The 20062-nt window shown below is 34.4% G+C and overlaps 1 protein-coding gene across 1 annotated transcript; it reads left to right on the top strand.

The window, feature by feature from the left end:
• Positions 1-15461: 15461 nt before the first annotated feature.
• Positions 15462-19394, top strand: LOC131955960 (ankyrin repeat domain-containing protein 29; the record flags this gene model as incomplete). Its single annotated transcript, XM_059320290.1, has 2 exons — positions 15462-16632; positions 19093-19394. Coding segments are annotated over 2 exons (1473 nt in total), but the record flags the coding sequence as incomplete, so codon positions are not given.
• Between the last annotated feature and the right edge of the window lie 668 nt (positions 19395-20062).

The raw sequence follows: 20062 nt of genomic DNA, 5'->3' as shown, positions 1-20062 counted from the left end.
TCACATCGTTCAACCATGTACCATGGAACTTTGGGGAGATGATTAGATCACTCAATGGTAGGGTTCTGCAAAAAATATAGTTTAATATTGCAAGGGCGGCGCCCCCAGGGGGGGGGAGCGATTTTTTTTCTCTATACACGGTATATAAAAAATAAAACTCGGATGCGGTTCATCCGAGTGCCATGAATCTTTAGGAAGTAGATGAGAATACTCCCGAGAATATTGCAGCGAAAAAGAAAACTAAAGTTTCTTATGGACGGCGCCATATAGTATAGGGTACAACTTTCGTCAATACACGGTTTGGCGCCCAGAGTTTTAGAGCGACTATGTTGGCACTTGGCACCCGTTAATCGAGCGTCCTGCATAGCGAGTAAGGGGTACTACTATATTCAGCGGTAAAACTACAACAGTCTTCTAAAAATAACTTTGTAACGCGAGGAAATCCTTCTGTACAGTTTCGTCACCTTGCCAAAGATGAAAAAAATAACTTTTTGAATATGAGGAGCCTGCTGTAGAGTTTCGTCACTTTGCGAATGAGGCAATAAGCATCTACTTTTAGACAATCCAGTCAGAAATTGAGATCGAGCATCTAATAATAGACCATTAGTAACGCTAGCATATTGCATCAGTCACACTGATGTTTAAAATATGTCAAATACTTTTTTACGTGTTAAAGAAAAAAGCCTGTTCGTTTGTGGCACTTTAGCAAATGATGAAATCTGCATCATTATTAACAGGATGCTATTTGGCACGATGGCGCCTATTACTTTTAAGGAGCCAGGGGTCGTACGCCGCGCCTATGCGGTAGTGTAATCGGGGGGGGGGGGGGCTGAGAGCGACCCTGTACGTCTCTGACACGTGGGCGGTCACCGAAGTGTGTTCTAACATATTATTTCGGTGAGTGATTAATGTACACTCAATGTTTATATGCGGTAGTGTAGGTAAACCTGTGTCCCAATATTTATGATTTAAGCGCAGGCTTTGTTTACATTTAAATAACTCACTTGTAGAAAAGACGGTCACGCGTCTAAGAACATATGATTGGTAACGCGTTGGTGAAATCTTTCTAATACAATTCGTCATACTTTCTTCTATCCCCGTGGCAACGCGCGGGGGACGGGTACGCTAGTTTTATATAAATCTTTGTTTAACTATGGAATTGGCTTATTTTTAAGATAAAATTTAATTTGAAAAAATTCTAGATCTAGGGCCTATTCGCGTAAATGAAGCTTCTTACGCAGACCAAAAGTAAAATATATAAGTTAATAGCTCTACCTTCCCGAAAGTACGAGCCTAGACAGCTAAGATGTTAGCGTATTAGGTTACCATGCGGGTGGCACAGGTTCGAGGAATGTCAATTTTAATTTTTTTTTCAATGATCATTAATTTTTTTTTTAATTTTTATTACTTTCTCGTATATACGAAGTATAGAGAAAGTATTGTAATCGTGCACAAAAATAACATGAAATTTTGAAAGTTTTCACCGTTTTAATCCTCAGTCCTTCATCACATCCGGAGTATAGAGGACTTATTTTAATCAGGCAAAAATTATAAATACAAATACATAAACGTTTTGGCGTTTTACGCGTTATCGAGTCTTAAAAACTGGACTTTGCAATTCTGTACGTATGTCTGTGTGTCTGTCTGTGTGTCTGTGTATAAACACGATAACTTGAGTACCGTTACAGCTAGGTTGATGAAATTTCATTAATAAGTATTTTTTCAAAATCGTAGATCCTGATCAACTTTTGAGCGATTTCCGATAACCGGAAGTGGTACTTTTTCTACTTTGATTTTTTTTAGATGTGAATGATAAAGTTGCCTATCGGAACATGGCGGGGTACAGGGCAGGTGAAGTAGAGTTCACTTGTTTCTGTGTCCTCAGCATATGAAGGCATAGTGTGGTAAGAGCCATGCTCGGCCGGAGTCTTTTTTTTTTAACGATTAAAACATGTTGTCTGAGACTTGGTGGGACACTGAGCAGGTGCAGTAGAGTTGGGTAGGTGTATAGTTCACCTGTGACGTCAGCATATGAAGAGATAGTGTGGTCAGACCCAAGCTCAGCCGAAATCTGTGTTTTCAAAGACAAAACCATGTCAGAGTTAGGGAGACACTGGGCAGGTGAAGTAGAGTTGACCTGTTTTTGTGAATTTAGCCTATGAAGATATGGTATTTACGGATAACTCCTAATCATAATTTATGGAAGATCCTGGTGCCTTATCAATCGGACCTAACCAGACAGGTAAAGTGAAATTAGTTTAAAGTTGTTGGTTCTAGAGGCCCGTTCTTTTTTTACTTTCTCGTATATACGAAGTATAGAGAAAGTCTTGTAATCGTGCAAAAAAAACGAAATTTTTACAAATCTCGACGTTTAACACCTCACTGATACGGAGAAACATAATTTTGCAATCTTGTCCGTATTTCTGTGTGTCTGTCTGTGTGTAAACACGATAACTTGAGTACCGTTACAGCTAAGTTGATGAAATTTCATATATAAGTATTTTATCAAAATCGCAGATCCGTATCAACTGTTGAGCGATTTCCGATAACCGGAAATGCTACTTTTTCTACTTTGAATTTTTCAAAAGCCTATAACTTGATTACTATTTCAGATAGATAAATGAAATTTCACATGTAAGTAAAATATCTAATTCTCTACCTTATTTCAAATTTTGAGTAATTTCCGTTGAACGGAAGTTCTAATTTACGCTATTTCCGATTTCTCAAAAAACGCATGTAAATGCACATTTTGTTTTGGCGCTCGCTTGGTGCGCAATTCTTTTTTCTACAAGATTCTATTTTATTTTTAAAAATTTAAGTAATTAAAAATCTTGTCTATATACCGAGTTATATAAGAATATTCGAGAAAGTTTAGGGGAGATCACTCCCGGTTTATTTATTGTGAAAAAGAAAAGGCGAATTAATTTTGAAAAATTATCATACTTTCCGCACCATGTGACACCATAGCACACCACCATTACCAACTCATGGTTGACCGTTAGACCTACGTGAGCATATTCTACTTATTTAAATATTTAAATTTATAGCATCTCGGGTTTTTGACACTGAATAACGATGTAGTCCTAATACGATCTAGTTACATGATCTAACAGAACCTCGATCTTGTTTTCAAACTTATGTTTAAAAGAAACCTTGATAACGATAAATTGTAAATTGTTTGAGAAATCAGATTCTCGTCTCTTGATGTTTGCATCCCAGTGTCATTGGTTGATACCGTAAATTTGTATAGGCAGATCAATAATTCTTCCTTGTCTTCTGAGATCCTTTACTGTGGTTCTTATACCTAAGCAAATTTTTAAAAATTTGTTCTTGTTGTTTTAATTTTTCTCTTCATGCTATTTCAAAATGTATCTTTGTCAAGTTTATTTGAAATATTGATTTTTGTTGGAAATTTGGATTTCTGTTGGGGATGTGATATTAACCATGTTTTATAACCGTTAGTTAGAAATGACTCAAATATATAAATAATTCCATTTTGAGATTGACTTATTATATGAAAATGCCTATTTATAAAAATGTGTATCCCGACAGAATAACATCATTTACATTGTCAGCTACTAATTGTCTCCTTTTATGTTAATAGAAGACCTCTTGCCTTATATTATATTTGTTATCTCACACCTACTTCTAAATTTATCAAATTGTCTTACTTTCTTTTTCTCCATGTTGCTTGCTCTTAATTAATTGCTTTCCACAATGTAGACATAATTTATTTTTAAAAAAGAATTGTTGCAAGTATACAGATAAAATATCAGGTAGCATAAAACTTAAATAGTAAATTTAATTTGATGTGAAGTATTTTTGTACTAAAAAATCATTATTGACCAGATTTTGTAGCTATTAGATAATACTCGTATCATGATCATTGTTTTAAATAAATAAAGAGTATTGTGTTATTGTCAAAATACGAATTGTTACATTTTATAATCGGAAAAGTTAATTGATATTCTTATTTTTGCAGATTAATTTAGAATCTAAACATTATTTCTTTGTGATAATCTAACCTATTCTTAGATATCTTTTGATATTTATTATTGTTTTGCTGTTTTTTCTTTGGATAATTGTAGAATCCCTGTAAAGGTGTACATGGCAGTAGAGTCAGTATAAAGCTGCTCAGGGTGGTGACTACTGGTGACAAAACCAACATTTATACTGTCTACCTTGTCCCCTTACCCCCTCGCCTCCCTCGGCTATAATAAATTACCTTTCTTTGTAATTTAGCACAGAACTCAACAAAGTTAAATCATTAAATTAGTCTATAGGCCTAATAGATGTTTATTTATTTTTTCAACGCGTATTTTCGTATGAGTTATACGTTTTGAATTTTAAACGTACAAAATAAGATTTAAATTTAAGATCCAAGGGAAACAACCAAGAAGTTATTAAACTTTAGTTTAGTACGGTCTATTTCGCTTTGAATTTATAAATTTAAAAAATCGGCAATACATTTACGGTCAAAGGGGAATAACCATGAAATTATTTCTCTTCGTAGTTTGCCTCAAGTAGCCTCCCTTAAACTGTGCATCGTAAAGTAAAAAATGCTATGTAAACATTTTGATAAAAAAAAAAAAAACGTGTGTAATAATGGAATTAAAAGGAGAAAATAAATGATTTCCTCTAAATAAATCATAATACTCATTATTTAAAGAAATGCGTGGGTCGTTATAATATGTAATGGATATTTTTACTAATATTTAGAAAGCGAATCCCCCCCACCCCCCCCCCCCGCTATCCTTTCTAGTTATTTAAAGAGTAAGTCATTATTATAGATTAGAAGAAAAAAGCAGCAAATGTAAACTTTCAGTAACAAAATGAAAGCAACCAAATTGCTTTTGGCTTTTATTTTTATTTTTTTTTTAGTTTGAAAATACTAAATACATGAAATACTTAATTAGCTAACGTGCCACATTTACATTTTCGATAAACTTGTTTTGTAATCCTGAATTTTAATAATAGAGAAAATGAAAGCACAATCTAAAAGAATATTTACAACCCGCGGCGTATCATACGCCGCTATTTAGTTGTTTTTTTTTCTACTTTTCAGTAATTCATAATTTGTGGATTCGACAGTACCAATGCTGCCACTGAAAATATAAATACTACCCCCCTTTCCCCTAACCCCGACCTTACCCCCCCCCCCCCCCCCCCCCCCACCGTGAAAGCAGCCTCCTCTTAGTTACCTCCTGTAAGTTAAAAATCGTTTCAAACAAAATTATCTGCCCCTAATAGCCGTCACTAAACCCGGCTCTACTATTTGTAAACATTTAGTTTGACTACAGCTCACCAGACCATGTGGGAGTGGGGTGGGGGTGGTAGTGATAGTGATATAGAGAAAGACAGGGGACTGTAAGGCGCGCTTGCAGCTTTTTTTCTAGCGTCTCCCAGAAGAGAATTATATATATATAGATAGGTTGGCTGTGACATATTTCATTCCCTGTCATTATTCCTTTTTAGTAAAATAACACAGGGAAGTATGGAAATCCATTATAGATATACAAGGCTTCTGCCTAGTTTTGCATAGACCAGGGATCGGCAACCTGCGGCTCGCGAGACGCATGCGGCTCTTTTGATGTCAAAATGCGGCTCTCCAGCTCCTTGCACAAATATAAATATTTAATTTATTTCATTTTCAAAACTCATAACTAATATTATACTGTAAAGAAACACAAGTTTAAACAGAAGAAAAAACTCATCAGAGAACAGAGAGAATATGTGCAGTAGAAAGCATACGGACAGCCGCTTGGGCACCAGGCCCAGCCCACCATCGTGCTGGGGACAATTCCTTGCTTGCCACTGCCCGAGTGCCGACTTTTTCGAAGAACAGAAGTGACCGATACATGGAAATCAAACCAAAATCCAAGCCAGTTAAATTGAGTTTGCCGTGTTGAGGACTGCCTGGCTAATGGCAGACACCTGATTCGGTGATGTCCATAAACAAAGAAAAAACAACTTTAACTGCTTTTGATTACTAATTTCATTATTCTGGCGAAACTAGCGTATGTTTTTATATGAATAAATATTATTTCATCTATAAAGCTATTTATTTTATATTAAATCAAATTTATCTACTTAATCATAATAAAAAAATAACATATTGAAATAAAAAAATGTTAGTGGCTCGTTAAAACCTGGTAAATTTTGTAAATTTTAACTTTTGGCTCTTCCGTCTTAAAAAGTTGCCGACCCCTGGCTTAGACTGTTGAAAAAATGTGTCACCCTAAACCAGGGGTCGACAACCTTTTGAGACGGAAGAGCCAAAAGTTACAATTTACGCAAATTCCCAGTTTTTAAAGAGCCACCATGTTTTATTTCAATATTATGATCTTTAATTATATATATATATATATATATATATATATATATATATATATATATATATATATATATATATATATATATATATATATATATATATAAAACCTGCAAGCTTATTTTAAATTTAAATATCAGCTAGAATTTCAGCTCGATGGGTGAGAATAAAAATCTATTTAAAATATATATAAAGTAATCAAAGTAAGTGAAAACGTAGATTCTTGCTTTTTAATGAATACAGTATTCATTTTAAATTGACACGGTTCGTTTTTGATTAGAAATAGTGTGAAATTTAAAATGTGTTCGTATTAGAATAGTAGGAATTATGTTTAGGGCAGGGGTCGGCAACCTGCAGCTCGCGAGCCGCATGCGGCTCTTTTGATGTCAAGTAGTACAATTCTAGCCGATATTTAAATTTAAAATAAGCTTGCAGGTTATTCAAAAGCACAGGTTTAACGCGTATTTATTTTAAGATACATGACTAACACTTTTTCCAGAGCTCCATATAAGTGTATACAGCTCTCGAAGCAAAACTATATAGACCTGCTCCATCATTTTTATATATATCTGTCTTACACTTTAAATTAATCACATTGTGTAGTAAAACAATTATTCACATTATAGAAATTATATTGTTTCGATTTGATATACTTAAATATATATATATACTTAACATTTACTTTTTTGTGTATTTAAAATGCCTTTGATTCAATACACCGGGAAATGTCACTGGGGCGTATGTGTCGGACGTTTTCCCGAATGGACACTTGCCTGAATGCGACAAATGCCCGAATGGACACTTGCCTGAATGCGACAAATGCCCGAATGGACACTTGCCTGAATGCGACAAATGCCCGAATGGACACTAGCCCGAAGTAGAAGTAGACCATACGATTCACTATCGGGGCGTCCAGACGAACTGCTGGGTTACCATCAACGATTTATGTGAAGCTAAGACTCTTCTTCTTCTTCTTCGTACTTAATTTTTAGTGTTGGAAGGGATCGAGCCTTATCTGCCAGAGGGGTTGAACTCGAGACTTTTTCGGATTTATCAACCATGAGCTTCTACCGACTCGACCACGCCTCCAAAACAATTAAGGATACGTGTCAATTGGTTTTACGCCATTGAGGTCATTGGCTCCGATTTCAGCCTGCTTTTTTATGGATTTGCTTCATACCCTTTGTCCAACAAAGAAAAAAAACTACAACGCAGCAGTTGTTTGATTTTGGAGTTGTCTCTTCTAGAAGAGTGGCTGTCCCCAGCTAACGAGCCTCATCTGCCCGAGGGTTCGAACTCGAGCAACCAAGAGCTTTACCGACTCGACCACGCCGGCTTATAATGTGAAAGCTTAAAATGCACGCATTTAACCCACGTTTCTAGCCTGAAAATAATTCTTGAAACTTCCCGCACCGTTTAATCTAACTCAGTGCGAGAAAAAAAAACGACGTACATAGAAGAAATTCAAGTCAAGCGTGACCACGATCGACAATCAAGCAGTGCCTTCAGCAACATTTAAAACTCAGCCCGTGTCGATTGTAATGCAATCTTCATGTAGCTACACATTAAGCAGTGCCTTTTCGCTTCATGGTTTTTTTCTACCCAGGCTGATTTGTTCAGGCTATTTATAAACTGTAGGCATGCTATGCTAGTCGTGTAGTCTACAGACAAAGTTTGAAGTGAACAGTGGCCTTAACCAGCTGTAATGTTTGGTTGTCACTGCTTGCTAGTAACTTGACAAAGTATGAAGTGAACAATGTGTGTCTGTCTGTCTGTGAACACGATAACTTGAATGCCGTTACTGCTAGGATAATAAACTTTCATATATAAGTATTACATTAATATTGTAGTTCTGTATTAACATTTTAGCGATTTCCAGTAACCGGAAGTGGAACTTATTCTACTTTTTTTTTTAAAAAAAAAAGCCTATAAACTGAGCACTGTTTCAGATAGATAGACGAAATTTCAACTGTAAGTAAAAGATCTAATTCTCTGCCTTCTTTCAAATTGTAAGTAATATCTGTTTACGCTATTTCCGATTTCTTTAAAACACATTTAGTAATATAAGTACTAGCCGTCCCGGCCAGGCCCTGCTCTGGATTCTGTGAAAAACCTTTCTGTTAAAGACCATTACCTGTGTGTTTAGTAATCATCATGAACCCGGCATTGCCCACCCAAACCACAACCAACCAAAACCAAAACAACAAAACGCAAACATAACGCTAACACAATTACAAATACAAACGAAAACAAAAACCTAACAATAAACCCAACCACAACCAAAAACACCAATACAAACACAAAGAAAAAACAAACAAAAATGCAAACGAAAACAAAAACCTAACAACAAACCCAACCACAACCACAAACATCAATACGAACACAAAGAAAAAAAACAAAAAAAAGCAATAAAAAACAAACCAAATCCAAACGCAAAACAACCACAAACACAAACACAAACCCAAAGAAAAAAGCACAAACGAAAAAGCAAACGAAAACAAACCAAATCCAAACGCAAAACCAACCACAAACACAAATACAAACACAAACCCAAAGAAAAATCACAAACGAAAACGAAATAAAGAAAGAACAAAAACGAACATAATCAAAACACAACCACTAACGCAAACCCAACCTAAAATCAAAGAAAAAACTAACGCGAACATAAACGCAAAGTGCTCACAGTCTAGCCCGGGGTGAAATCGCCCAGGGCGCCAAATTGAACCCTGGTGGGGCGCCAATTTAATAAACAATTATAATACTCCAAGCTTATCCGTAAAATACCTACAACATTTGCACTTGATCAATCCCCGCTAGTTATGTAATTTTTTTTTCCCAACACCAAAACAAAGTAATAAAAAGTAAATTCTTTTCCACTAATGCAATGTTTTATAAAGGGAAGTAACTGTGTTTTCCTAATTTATCAAAGGGAAGTAAGTAATAAAGGACTAAATATAATAATTTTCAGACATAGTTAGAATTTTTGTAAAAGATGATATTTTTAAAAAATTGTGTTAAATGAAAATGCCGACAATTATTACTATCAGTTTGAAAAATGAAAATTATTTCCCAACACTATCAATAGTAATTTTTTAACTCATAAATTTAGACAATGAACAGTATAATAATATAACACTTAAATCCATCGGAGTATCCACGACAAACTTATTACAAACATTTTACATACATAATTGCGCTTTATATATTAGAGTTTTTATAAAGGGAAGTAATTGTGTTTTCGTAATTTATCAAAGGGAAGTAAGTGCTAAAAGAATTAAATATAAATAATTTTCAGACATAATTACAATTTTTGTAAAAGATGATATTTAAAAAAAAATTGTGTTTAATGAGCATGCCGACAATTATTACTATCAGTTTGAAAAATGAAAATTATTTCCCAACACTTTCAATTGTAATTTTTAACTCATAAATTTAGACCATGAGCAGTATAATAATCTAACACTTAAATCCATTGAAGTATCCACGACAAACTTATTACAAACATTTTACATACAGAATTGAGCTTTATATATTAGACTAGCCGTCCCGGCCAGGTCCTGCTCTGGCCTCTGTGAAAAACCTATCTGTAAAGGACCATGGCATGTGTGTTTTGTAATCAGCATATATCCTGCATTGCCCACCCTAACGAAAACAACCAAAACCAAAACACACAAAAAAGAACCGCGAACATAACACAAACAAACACAACACAAACACAACACAAACACAACCACAACACAAAGACAATCACAACACATCACAAACAAAACACAATACAAACAAAACACAACACAAACCGGGACGGCTAGTATTATATAAAATTGAATATCTTCTTGTAGTTTGGTGCAGGTGTCTATAAAAGAGCTTTCTGAAACCTATCTGTAAAGAAACATGACATGTGTGTTTAGTAATCAGCGTATACCCGGCATTGCCCACCCTAGGAAACATAACATAAACGCAAACACTAATACAAACGATAACACAAACACAAAGAAAAAAAAGCACAAACGAAAACGAAAAAGAAAGAACGAAAACGAACAAAATCAAAACGCAAACCCAACCATTAACGCAAACTCAACCTAAACACAAAGTAAACACAAACGCGAACATAACGCAAAGTGTTCACAGTCTAGCCCGGGGCGCCAAATCGCACCATGCTGGGGCGCCGGCGGAATCGCCTGTTTCAGCTTTAAAAAGGACTATAATACCCCAACTTATTCATAGTCTTTTGCACTCACTTAAACGAACGTAGGTGCCAAACCAAACACGGTAGGCCCGGGGCCCCAAATAGCACCCTGTCTGGGCGCCAGAGGACGCCCGGATTCGTTTCACTTAAAGACTATAGTAACCTTTCTTATCCATACTCTATCGCACTGTTTAAAGCGAAATTATGCACCATAGCGCTCACAGGATAGCCCAGGGCGCCAAATTGAACCCTGGTGGGGCGCCGGCGGACGCGCCTGTTTCAATTTAATGAACAATTATAATACTCCAAGCTTATCCGTGAACGGAAAGAAATAAACATATAGGACATGTAGGACCTGGCTTATTAACTGTTATTGATTTAAAAAATAATTAGTAAACAATTAGCTCAGTGTATAGAATAAATAAAAGGCAGTGTTAAAAATACCTACAACATTTGCATTTGATCAATCCCCGCTAATTAAGTAATTTTTTTCCAAACACCAAAACAAAGTAATAAAAGTACATTCTTTTCCACGAATGCAGTGTTTTATAAAGGGAAGTAATTGTGTTTTCCTAATTTATCAAAGGGAATTAAGTGCTAAAGAGCTAAATATAAATAATTTTCAGACATAATTAGAATTTTTGTAAAAGATGATATTTTTTAAAATTGTGTTTAATGAACATGCCGACAATTATTACTATCAGTTTGAAAAATGAAAATTATTTCCCAACACTTTCAGTATTAATTTTTTAAAACCATGAATTTAGGCCAAGAGCGCTTTAATTATCTAACACTTGAATCCATCGAAGTATCCACGACAAACTTATTACAAACATTTTACATACATAATTGCGCTTTATATATTAGAGTTTTTATAAAGGGAAGTAATTGTGTTTTCGTAATTTATCAAAGGGAAGTAAGTGCTAAAAGAATTAAATATAAATAATTTTCAGACATAATTACAATTTTTGTAAAAGATGATATTTAACACTTGAATCCATCGAAGTATCCACGACAAATCTTATTACAAAAATTTTACATATAGAATTGAGCTTTATATATTAGATTAATATTTTGCACTAGTATGCACACATTGTTTGTTGTTCATTTGGTGCGCAATTTTTTCGTCGAGGTTTTATTCTATTTTTTAAAGCTAAGTACTTAAAAATTGAGTAAAATCATGTCTATATCCCACAGTAAAGTGAATAAATATAAAATTGACAGGCTTCAAAGCCTGTCTCCACAAGCACGTAATGGCTAATTTTACCAAAGGCATACTAGCCAAAAAATTCTTTCATAAATCTTTATTGTTTTCCCATTTTTCGATAAAATCTTGAAACGTCTCTTTTATTAAGCTTTCTACTGACAGTGCAGTTTTGTATTTAACAGTGCATCTGTATCAGAAATTCATAGAGAATCCATTTCATTCATGAAATGCTTTTATTGCTACGTGTGGCTAGATCAATATTAGATCGATTTTTTTTTTCGTGACTGGCTATAAAATACGTCAGTTGCCTGTCCAGACTCGTCTTGTTTGGAACTAAGATATTGGCGCGAAACTATGTATTGAAACGTGTATCAGAAAAATGATTTATCGTGTAGCCAGCAGGAGGTTTAACTAGGATTTATTTGTTTATAACCATTAGCTTTTTGATACCTATTATACGTGTTTAAAATGTTAAATTGTAACGTCATATTTCAGTGTAAAAATGGAGCAGAGATTTAGCGAGGGGGGAGGGGGGGGGGGGGGGGCGGGTGTTACGGACCGCACCGGGCGACACCATTTAGGGGGTACACCAAGGCAAACAATGGCAAAATATATACAGAAAATTGATAATTTCACCTAAGGTGGACTAATCCCGACACGGGTGTTGGTGGGAGATGAGGGGTGACACTATGACGTAAACCTGCTAATGATAAAGAAAACATGCAACATTCAGCTGAATTAATAACCGAATATAGATAAAAATCATTAGTTTTATCTAAGCACAGTGTAAAGCAATCACCGTGGGGGTGACAAGGGGGGGGGGGGGGGAGTTACATCAACTCAACGTTGCAATATATACGGTTTGGTTGAGAATCGTAAAAAGCTATGTTAATCCATGTATGGGGTGGGGGGGGGGGGTAAAAAGATCAAATACATCCACCAAAATAAATTATTTGAATACATATTATTATACACATGCGTATACACATTCTTACAAGTGTATATGCAATTTATATATATATATAACATATATGTCCCCCCCGCCCGCCCCCCATCGCTACGCTACTGCAGTGTCACTTATCGTCACAAAAAACAGTACCCACATTCAAAAATATGTTTTTTATCTTTTAAAAACACCGAAAACACCGATTTCGGACTATCTCTTCATATACTGACGTCACAGGTGACCTACTCAACTCTACTTCACCTGCCCAGTGTCCCGCCAAGTCTCAGACAACATGTTTTTTATCGTTTAAAAAAACGATTCCAGCCGAGCATGTCTCTGGCCACACTATCCCTTCATATGCTTAGGACAAAGAAACAGACTAACTCTACTTCACCTGCTCTGTATCTCGCCAAGTTCAGATAGGCAGATTTATCTAGATCTATCTAGATCTAGATAGATAAATCACAAAGATTTATATCAAGTATTTAAGGACTAAAAATGTATTCTGATTATAAAATGGATTGTATCTAATTAATCTTTTGTTTGACCTAGATTCTAGATCTAGATCTATAAATAACTTGCTTGGCCACATGATATTTTTAGATCTATAAATAACTTTCTTGGACAAATTGTAGATCTAGAGAAATTTATTGTAAAACTAAATGAAAAAGACAGTTGAAAATTTATACAAGTGTTGGAACGTAATAAAAACAGCAAACGGACGTATTGTTAAAATTATGGCCGATAGAAAATTAGATTTAGAACGCGTTAAACTTTTGAATGGGCCTATGATGGAAGCCGCCATTTTATTGTACTAAAAAGTAAACAAAAAAATGTGACGTCACTGTTTCGTCGAGTCTAGCGGTTTTTCTATCTTTTAAAATTAATGTGGTTAATCTACCTATGAATTATTCAATAAATTAATTAACGTCTTTAAATAAATGTGTGATTAACAGTCTGTCTGAAAAGAAAAATTGTTCTCTACCTACATACTATTTTACAGCTGTCCACGTAGAGTAGAACCCTTTACAATAGTCAATCAGACAAACAAACAAAAAATAAAAAAATAATAAATATTCAAACACATAAACAAACTTGAGTTTTAGTAGTATATAGATAGATATGACCAGGTCACTAGCAGACGTGTGGCCTTCTTAGTTAGGTCTTGTGCGACATTTCTTCACGGCACCCAAATGCGACAGAGGTGTGTACAACCTCCTGTGTGTAGGTATTTGCTCGCGGCTTAGGAATTCCCGCCTCTAGGCCGAGGACACCTCATTTGGTACCGATCCACCCACCTGATATAAAGAAGCACACTCTGCCCGCAGGTTCAAGATTCTAACACTTTATTTCTTCTTGAGTTGTCACTGTTCAGATAATTAGGTGAATCTAAACAACCTCCACGCACACACACACACAACACACACACACACATATATATATATATATATATATATATATATATATATATATATATATATATATATATATATTTATTTATTTATTTATTTATTTATTTATTTATTTATTAGGGGCCCGCAAAAAAATTTAGCAAGGGGCCCGCCCAAGCTTTATCCGCCTCTGCCATTGTAAACTTATCTGTGAACCGCAACTCATTAGACTGTTATCATACTGTTATGGTAATCGCGTCTAGCTAGTTATCTCTCCATCTGTTGTTGAATATATTCTAGTGATAAAATTTAGTCATCTGCCCTTAGTTTCGAAGCCGTTCAATTAATTTTTAATTACTAATTAATCATTCAATTAAATTAAAAGATAAATAGCCTTGTATTGTCAACGAAGTAGAACGTATTTGGAAAGTTTGAACGAAATTAGTGTGTTTAAAGTGCGTCAGAATTGAGTTACAAGATTTGCTACAACCCATATACAAACAAATAAACAAACATTGCTAACTAAATAAAAGCTTGTAAAAATAATAAAATTCTTTATCTTCTGTTTATGATTATAATTAAGGAATTTTTTATACGAACCTCAAAATTACTGCAACGATTTATCTCCTATTCAGTATTTGATCAATATTCCTACGTATGGCCGAATATACGGGTATTTGGGTCAAGTAGACTACCCATTGAGCCTATATTGCAAATAAAACCTTTCATTTGGTAAATACTGTTCATAGAACATTCAAGCGTTGGAGGAAAATCGTGGACTAACTATACAATCAAGATAAGTCATGTAAGTTAATTTTATTAACCTTCAAGGTAACTTTCTCTCAAATAAAGTAAACATCTTTATATTTACAGTATTAATAAAATGTGAGCAGTGTTTCTTTCGGATAATTTTTTCTCCTGGGCCGGGGTGGAATGACTGGTAAAAGTATGTATTTTCTATAGAATTTCCATTTTGTTCTTGGGGGGGGGGGGGTAGACTTTCTTCGGGGGGTGGGGGGGAGGGCCGAAGAGATGCCTGGAAGAAACTCTGAATATAAGGTAAAAGAAAGTTGTTTTTAAGAGCAAATATTTTAGAATGAAATTAATCTTAGGTATGAAAACTATTCGAAAATTGTTATTTCTGTAGGCGTGTATGACAAACAACAAAAGCACAATAATAAATGGAAAAACGCAGATATGGTGAAGTACAATCGGCTGCCAATTTAGATGAACTACTCGAAGCTTCTCAAATAGGGGATGCTAAAACTGTTGAACTTTTAATTAAAGGTGGCAGTGATATTAACGTTGTCAACAACAATGGATGCAATGCTTTAATGCTAGCCTCTCGAAATGGACATTTAAAAACTGTAGATCTCTTAATTAAAAGCGGCATTAATATTAAAGCTGTAGAAAATAATGGATGGAATGCATTGATGCTTGCATCTCAAAAAGGACATGAAAAAATTGTAGAACTTTTAATTAAAAGAGGAAGTGATGTTAACGCTATTGAAAGTAAAGGATGGAATTCATTAATGCTAGCCTCTTTAAAAGGACATGAAAACACTGTTGAAATTTTAATTAGGAGTCACAGCTATATAAATGCTGTTAACGAAAATGGATGGAATGCCCTAATGCTAGCCTCTCAAAATGGACATAAAACCACTGTAGAACTGTTAATAAAAAGAGGAAGTGAAGTTAAAGTTATTGAAAATAAGGGATGGAATGCTTTAATGATAGCCTCTCAAAATGGACATGAAAAAACTGTAGAATTTTTAATTCAAACCGGCTGTGACATAAATGAGGTTGACAGAGATGGATGGAATGCATTAATGCTAGCCTCTCAAAATGGACATCATAAAACTGTAGATCTTTTAATTGAATGGGGAAGCGATATTAAAGCTGTTACTTCAAGTGGATGGAATGCATTAATGCTAGCCTCTCGGGACGGAAATAAAAAAACTGTAGAACTGTTAATTAAAAGTGGCAGTGATATAAACGCTGTTGAAAATAAGGGATGGAATGCATTAATGTTTGCTTCTTTTGAAGGACATGAAAAAATTGTAGAGCTTTTAATTAACAGTTGCTGTGATATTAAAGCAGTTCAAAAAAGTGGATGGAATGCATTAATGCTAGCCTCTCAAAATGGGCATGAAAAAACTGCAGAGCTTTTAATTCTAAACGGTATAAATGTAAAAGCCATGCAAAGAGATGGGTGGAATGCATTAATGCTAGCCGCTCAAAATGGACATGAAAAAACTGTAGAACTTTTAATCAATTGCGGAAGTGATATGAAAACTGTTGACAATGAAGGATGGAATGCATTAATGCTAGCATCTCAAAATGGACATGAAAAAATAGTAAAACTTTTGATTAAAAATGGCTGTGATATTAAAGCAGTCAACATTTATGGATGTAATGCATTAATGCTAGCCTCTAATAAAGGACATGAAGAAATAGCAAAAATATTGGTTCAAAATGGTTGTAATTGGAATGATTTTAAGGAAAATGGCGCTAACTCCTGTAATGGTGGGCCTGAAAACAGATTTCGACAACTTGAATTACAATATGAAGGTACAAGTTATTATTTGAATGTTTAACATTTCTATACACTTTTTTCCTTGACATTTTATCTATCATAGTTTATTCATAAAACACATTATATTTTTAAACGCTTTTATATAGTTCACAACGCCTGTTTGTTTGTTTATTTGTTTGTGTCAAATCTTGTAACTCAGTTTTAACCCATTTCTAATGCAGCGATTTCGTTCAAACTTTCCAGATACGTTCCACTTCGATGACAATACAAGTATATCTATTTGTAATTTAATTAGATGTTTAATTAGTCATTAAAAATTAATTAAAAGGTTTTGAAACTAAGGGAACAGAATAAAATTAAATCACTCGATAGATTACAATATTCAATAACAGAAGGGGAGATAACTAACTTGGCACCATCCCTCTAACAGTCTGGTGAGCTGTGGTTCACGAGAATATTTACAATCGTAGAGCTTGTCAATCTAGTGAATGCTATAAGGGGCAGGTAAAAAAGATTTTTAACGATTTTAAACAAATGGGAGGTAACATGACTTAAAACTTGCTTCTTTCACAAGGCAGGTAATCGTCTTTTAGATATCGCAAGCTACTGATGGTGTTTTAGGGCAAAAAATTGTAGTCGTGTCGACGTCATATATTATAAATCACTAAAAAGTAGAAAAAAAAATATTTAAAAAAATTTCATAGCAACAAGATGTTAAATGCACTGAAAATAAGAAATAATTTGCTTTCTTTCACACTAGATAAACTAGACTTAGCCAGCCGTAGATTGTAGATCTAGCTCTAGATTTCTAGATCTATTTAGATCTAGTTAGATCTAGATCTAAAATCTGTGCCAATAAATTAGCTTCTATAGTTAACTTTTTCAAGCCTTAAATATTTTATATAAATCTTTATTTGTTTAGTAATGGAACTGGCTAAATTAGGATTTTATTTAATATAAATAATATTCACGTAATTTAACTTTGTTATGCTATATAAACTAGTACAATAAGTTTGTACATAAGTGTATATACCAAGCTGCCCGAGTTGATAGTACAATAGTTACCATGTCGGTGGTACGGGTTCAAGACACATCTTGTCAATATTAGATTTTATTTCTCGATGTAAATGATAGTTTCCTATTGGGACTTGACAGGACCCGGGGCAGGTGACGTAGAGTTTACCTGTTTCTGTAATCTCAGCTTTGAAATCGGTGTTTTAAAATGCTTGGCGGGACACGAGACAGCTGAAGTAGAGTTCGTCATGTGAAGTTGAGTTCAGATATATAGATATATAGATTTATAGATGTATAGATGTGTGGAGGATGTGTAGATTATGGGTAGATGAAGTGTACATGATGTGTAGATGATGGGTAGATGATGTGTAGATGAAGTGTAGATGATGTGTAGATGATGGGTAGATGATGTGTAGATGAAGTGTAGATGATGGGTAGATGATGTGTAGATGATGTGTAGATGATGGGTAGATGATGTGTAGGTGATGGGTAGATGATGTGTAGATGATGGGTAGATGATGTGTAGATGATGTGTAGATGATGTGTAGATGATGTGTAGATGATGTGTAGATAATGTGTAGATGATGTGTAGATATGTAGATGTGTAGATGATGTGTAGATGATGTGTAGATGATGTGTAGATGATGTGTAGATGATGTGTATATGATGGGTAGATGATGTGTAGATGAAGTGTAGATGATGTGTAGATGATGTGTAGATGATGTGTAGATATGTAGATGTGTAGATGTGTAGTTATACAGATATTCAGTTAATCAGATATACAGATATACAGATGATAGACGGATAGACGGATAGACATATAGACGAATACACGGATATTTTTAAAAATTGATTTCTTTTTAAAACATTTAATGAGCAGAGTTACCTTTAGATATCCATTCGGATTGGGGGGGGGGGGTAGAGTACGAACGAAAAAAAAATAACATGTTCAAAGAATAAAATATGTTTTTTAACCATTCTTATAAAGAAAAAAATAGATACACTAGCTCCTATCAGATTTAATTACAAAACTAAAGTGTTTTAAAATTGCTATTCCTTGAAGGGCGTAACTTAAGAAGGATGCTAAGTCCAGTGTTATTGTTCTCGATAAAGCTGGCTGGAACCTAATAGAAACGGGGTTATTAAAATCTGAAGTTTTGAAACTTAAAATAGATCGCCGAAGTGAATGGGGAGTAACAATTAGACAACTTATGTTTATACTGGCAGTAACATCATAGACCAGTGACTGACCCCACGTATGTTTAAAATAATCACATAATATTTGTGCTACGGTTGATATAAGAGAATTGATAGTGACACCTAAATATTTTTTCTTTCTGTTTTTTTTTATTTTTTTTTATTTTACTATGATTTGGGTTATTAATGCTATTGAAGTTTTATTCTTTGTTATTCTTTATTAATTTATCAGTAAATAATTGTTGCACGCCATTTAAATATCTATATTATAACATTATCTTCAGATCAAGAAAAGCCTATTCGTGGCCGACTGCAGGACAAATATTTCAGGATTCTACAGAAAGAATACCAAAACTTACTAACTGAAATAGATGCAAAATTTTTAATTCCTCATTTGTTTTCGAAAAACGTGATTGATTTAGATGCTCTTGAGAAAGTTCAGGCAGGTGTAACACGAAGAGAAAGAACAAGTGTGTTTCTACATATTTTATTTGAAGCTGGGCCAAAAAGAGCGTTCCCAGAATTTTTGAAAAGTTTAGAAAAAGAGTATCCACATGTTGCAGAGAGGCTGAAGAAGGAAATGTAAGAAGTCGACAATAAGTTTTCATCACTTTCATTATACACTGTATTCTTTATACTTTAAACTTCTTATCTCTAACAACTGTTATTTTTTTTAAGCTTACAATATTGTCCGTGTTTTATTTTGCTTATATTGTGTTCAATATTTCAAGTTTTTTATCTATATTCTACTAAAACTCAAATTTATTTACATGTTTGGATAAAAAAAAATTGTATTTTTTTTTTGCTTGTCTGATTGGTTACAGGAGAGAATTTGCAAAAGGTGTATCATCGGCTTATTTTATTTTTCACATATACATTACAATACAACAAACATAAAATCTTGTCTTGTTCAAGGCCACGTTGTTCATAAACACTCAAAAGAACACACGAACACAGTTTTCTGAAACCTTGAGAGAATTCAAGAAGAAGTATATGAAATGTAATTAATTTAAAACAGGAATTACCCTTCGCCATCCTTTACCGGCCCGGCTCCTTCATTTCCTCGCCCCTGTACACCTGAGTTTTTGGTAGTTTGCTTTAGATGAGCCCATGTAAGACCTGCAGCTCTTGCTTCTCCATCTATCGTCCTTATCCAGGACTGTTTTCTTTTCCCTTGTTAATCACTTCTATTCTCAGGGCAAACATGTAGAGGGTGAGGGGTTGGAAACATGCATGGCGTAATCGAATTGAGCT

The sequence above is a fragment of the Physella acuta genome, unplaced genomic scaffold (genome assembly GCF_028476545.2).
Source record: "Physella acuta isolate Inbredline_101_S28 unplaced genomic scaffold, ASM2847654v3 ptg001119l, whole genome shotgun sequence".
Taxonomy (NCBI): domain Eukaryota; kingdom Metazoa; phylum Mollusca; class Gastropoda; family Physidae; genus Physella; species Physella acuta.
The sequence above is the reverse complement of the archived record's forward strand: the minus strand, read 5'-3'. Positions and strand labels throughout refer to the sequence as shown.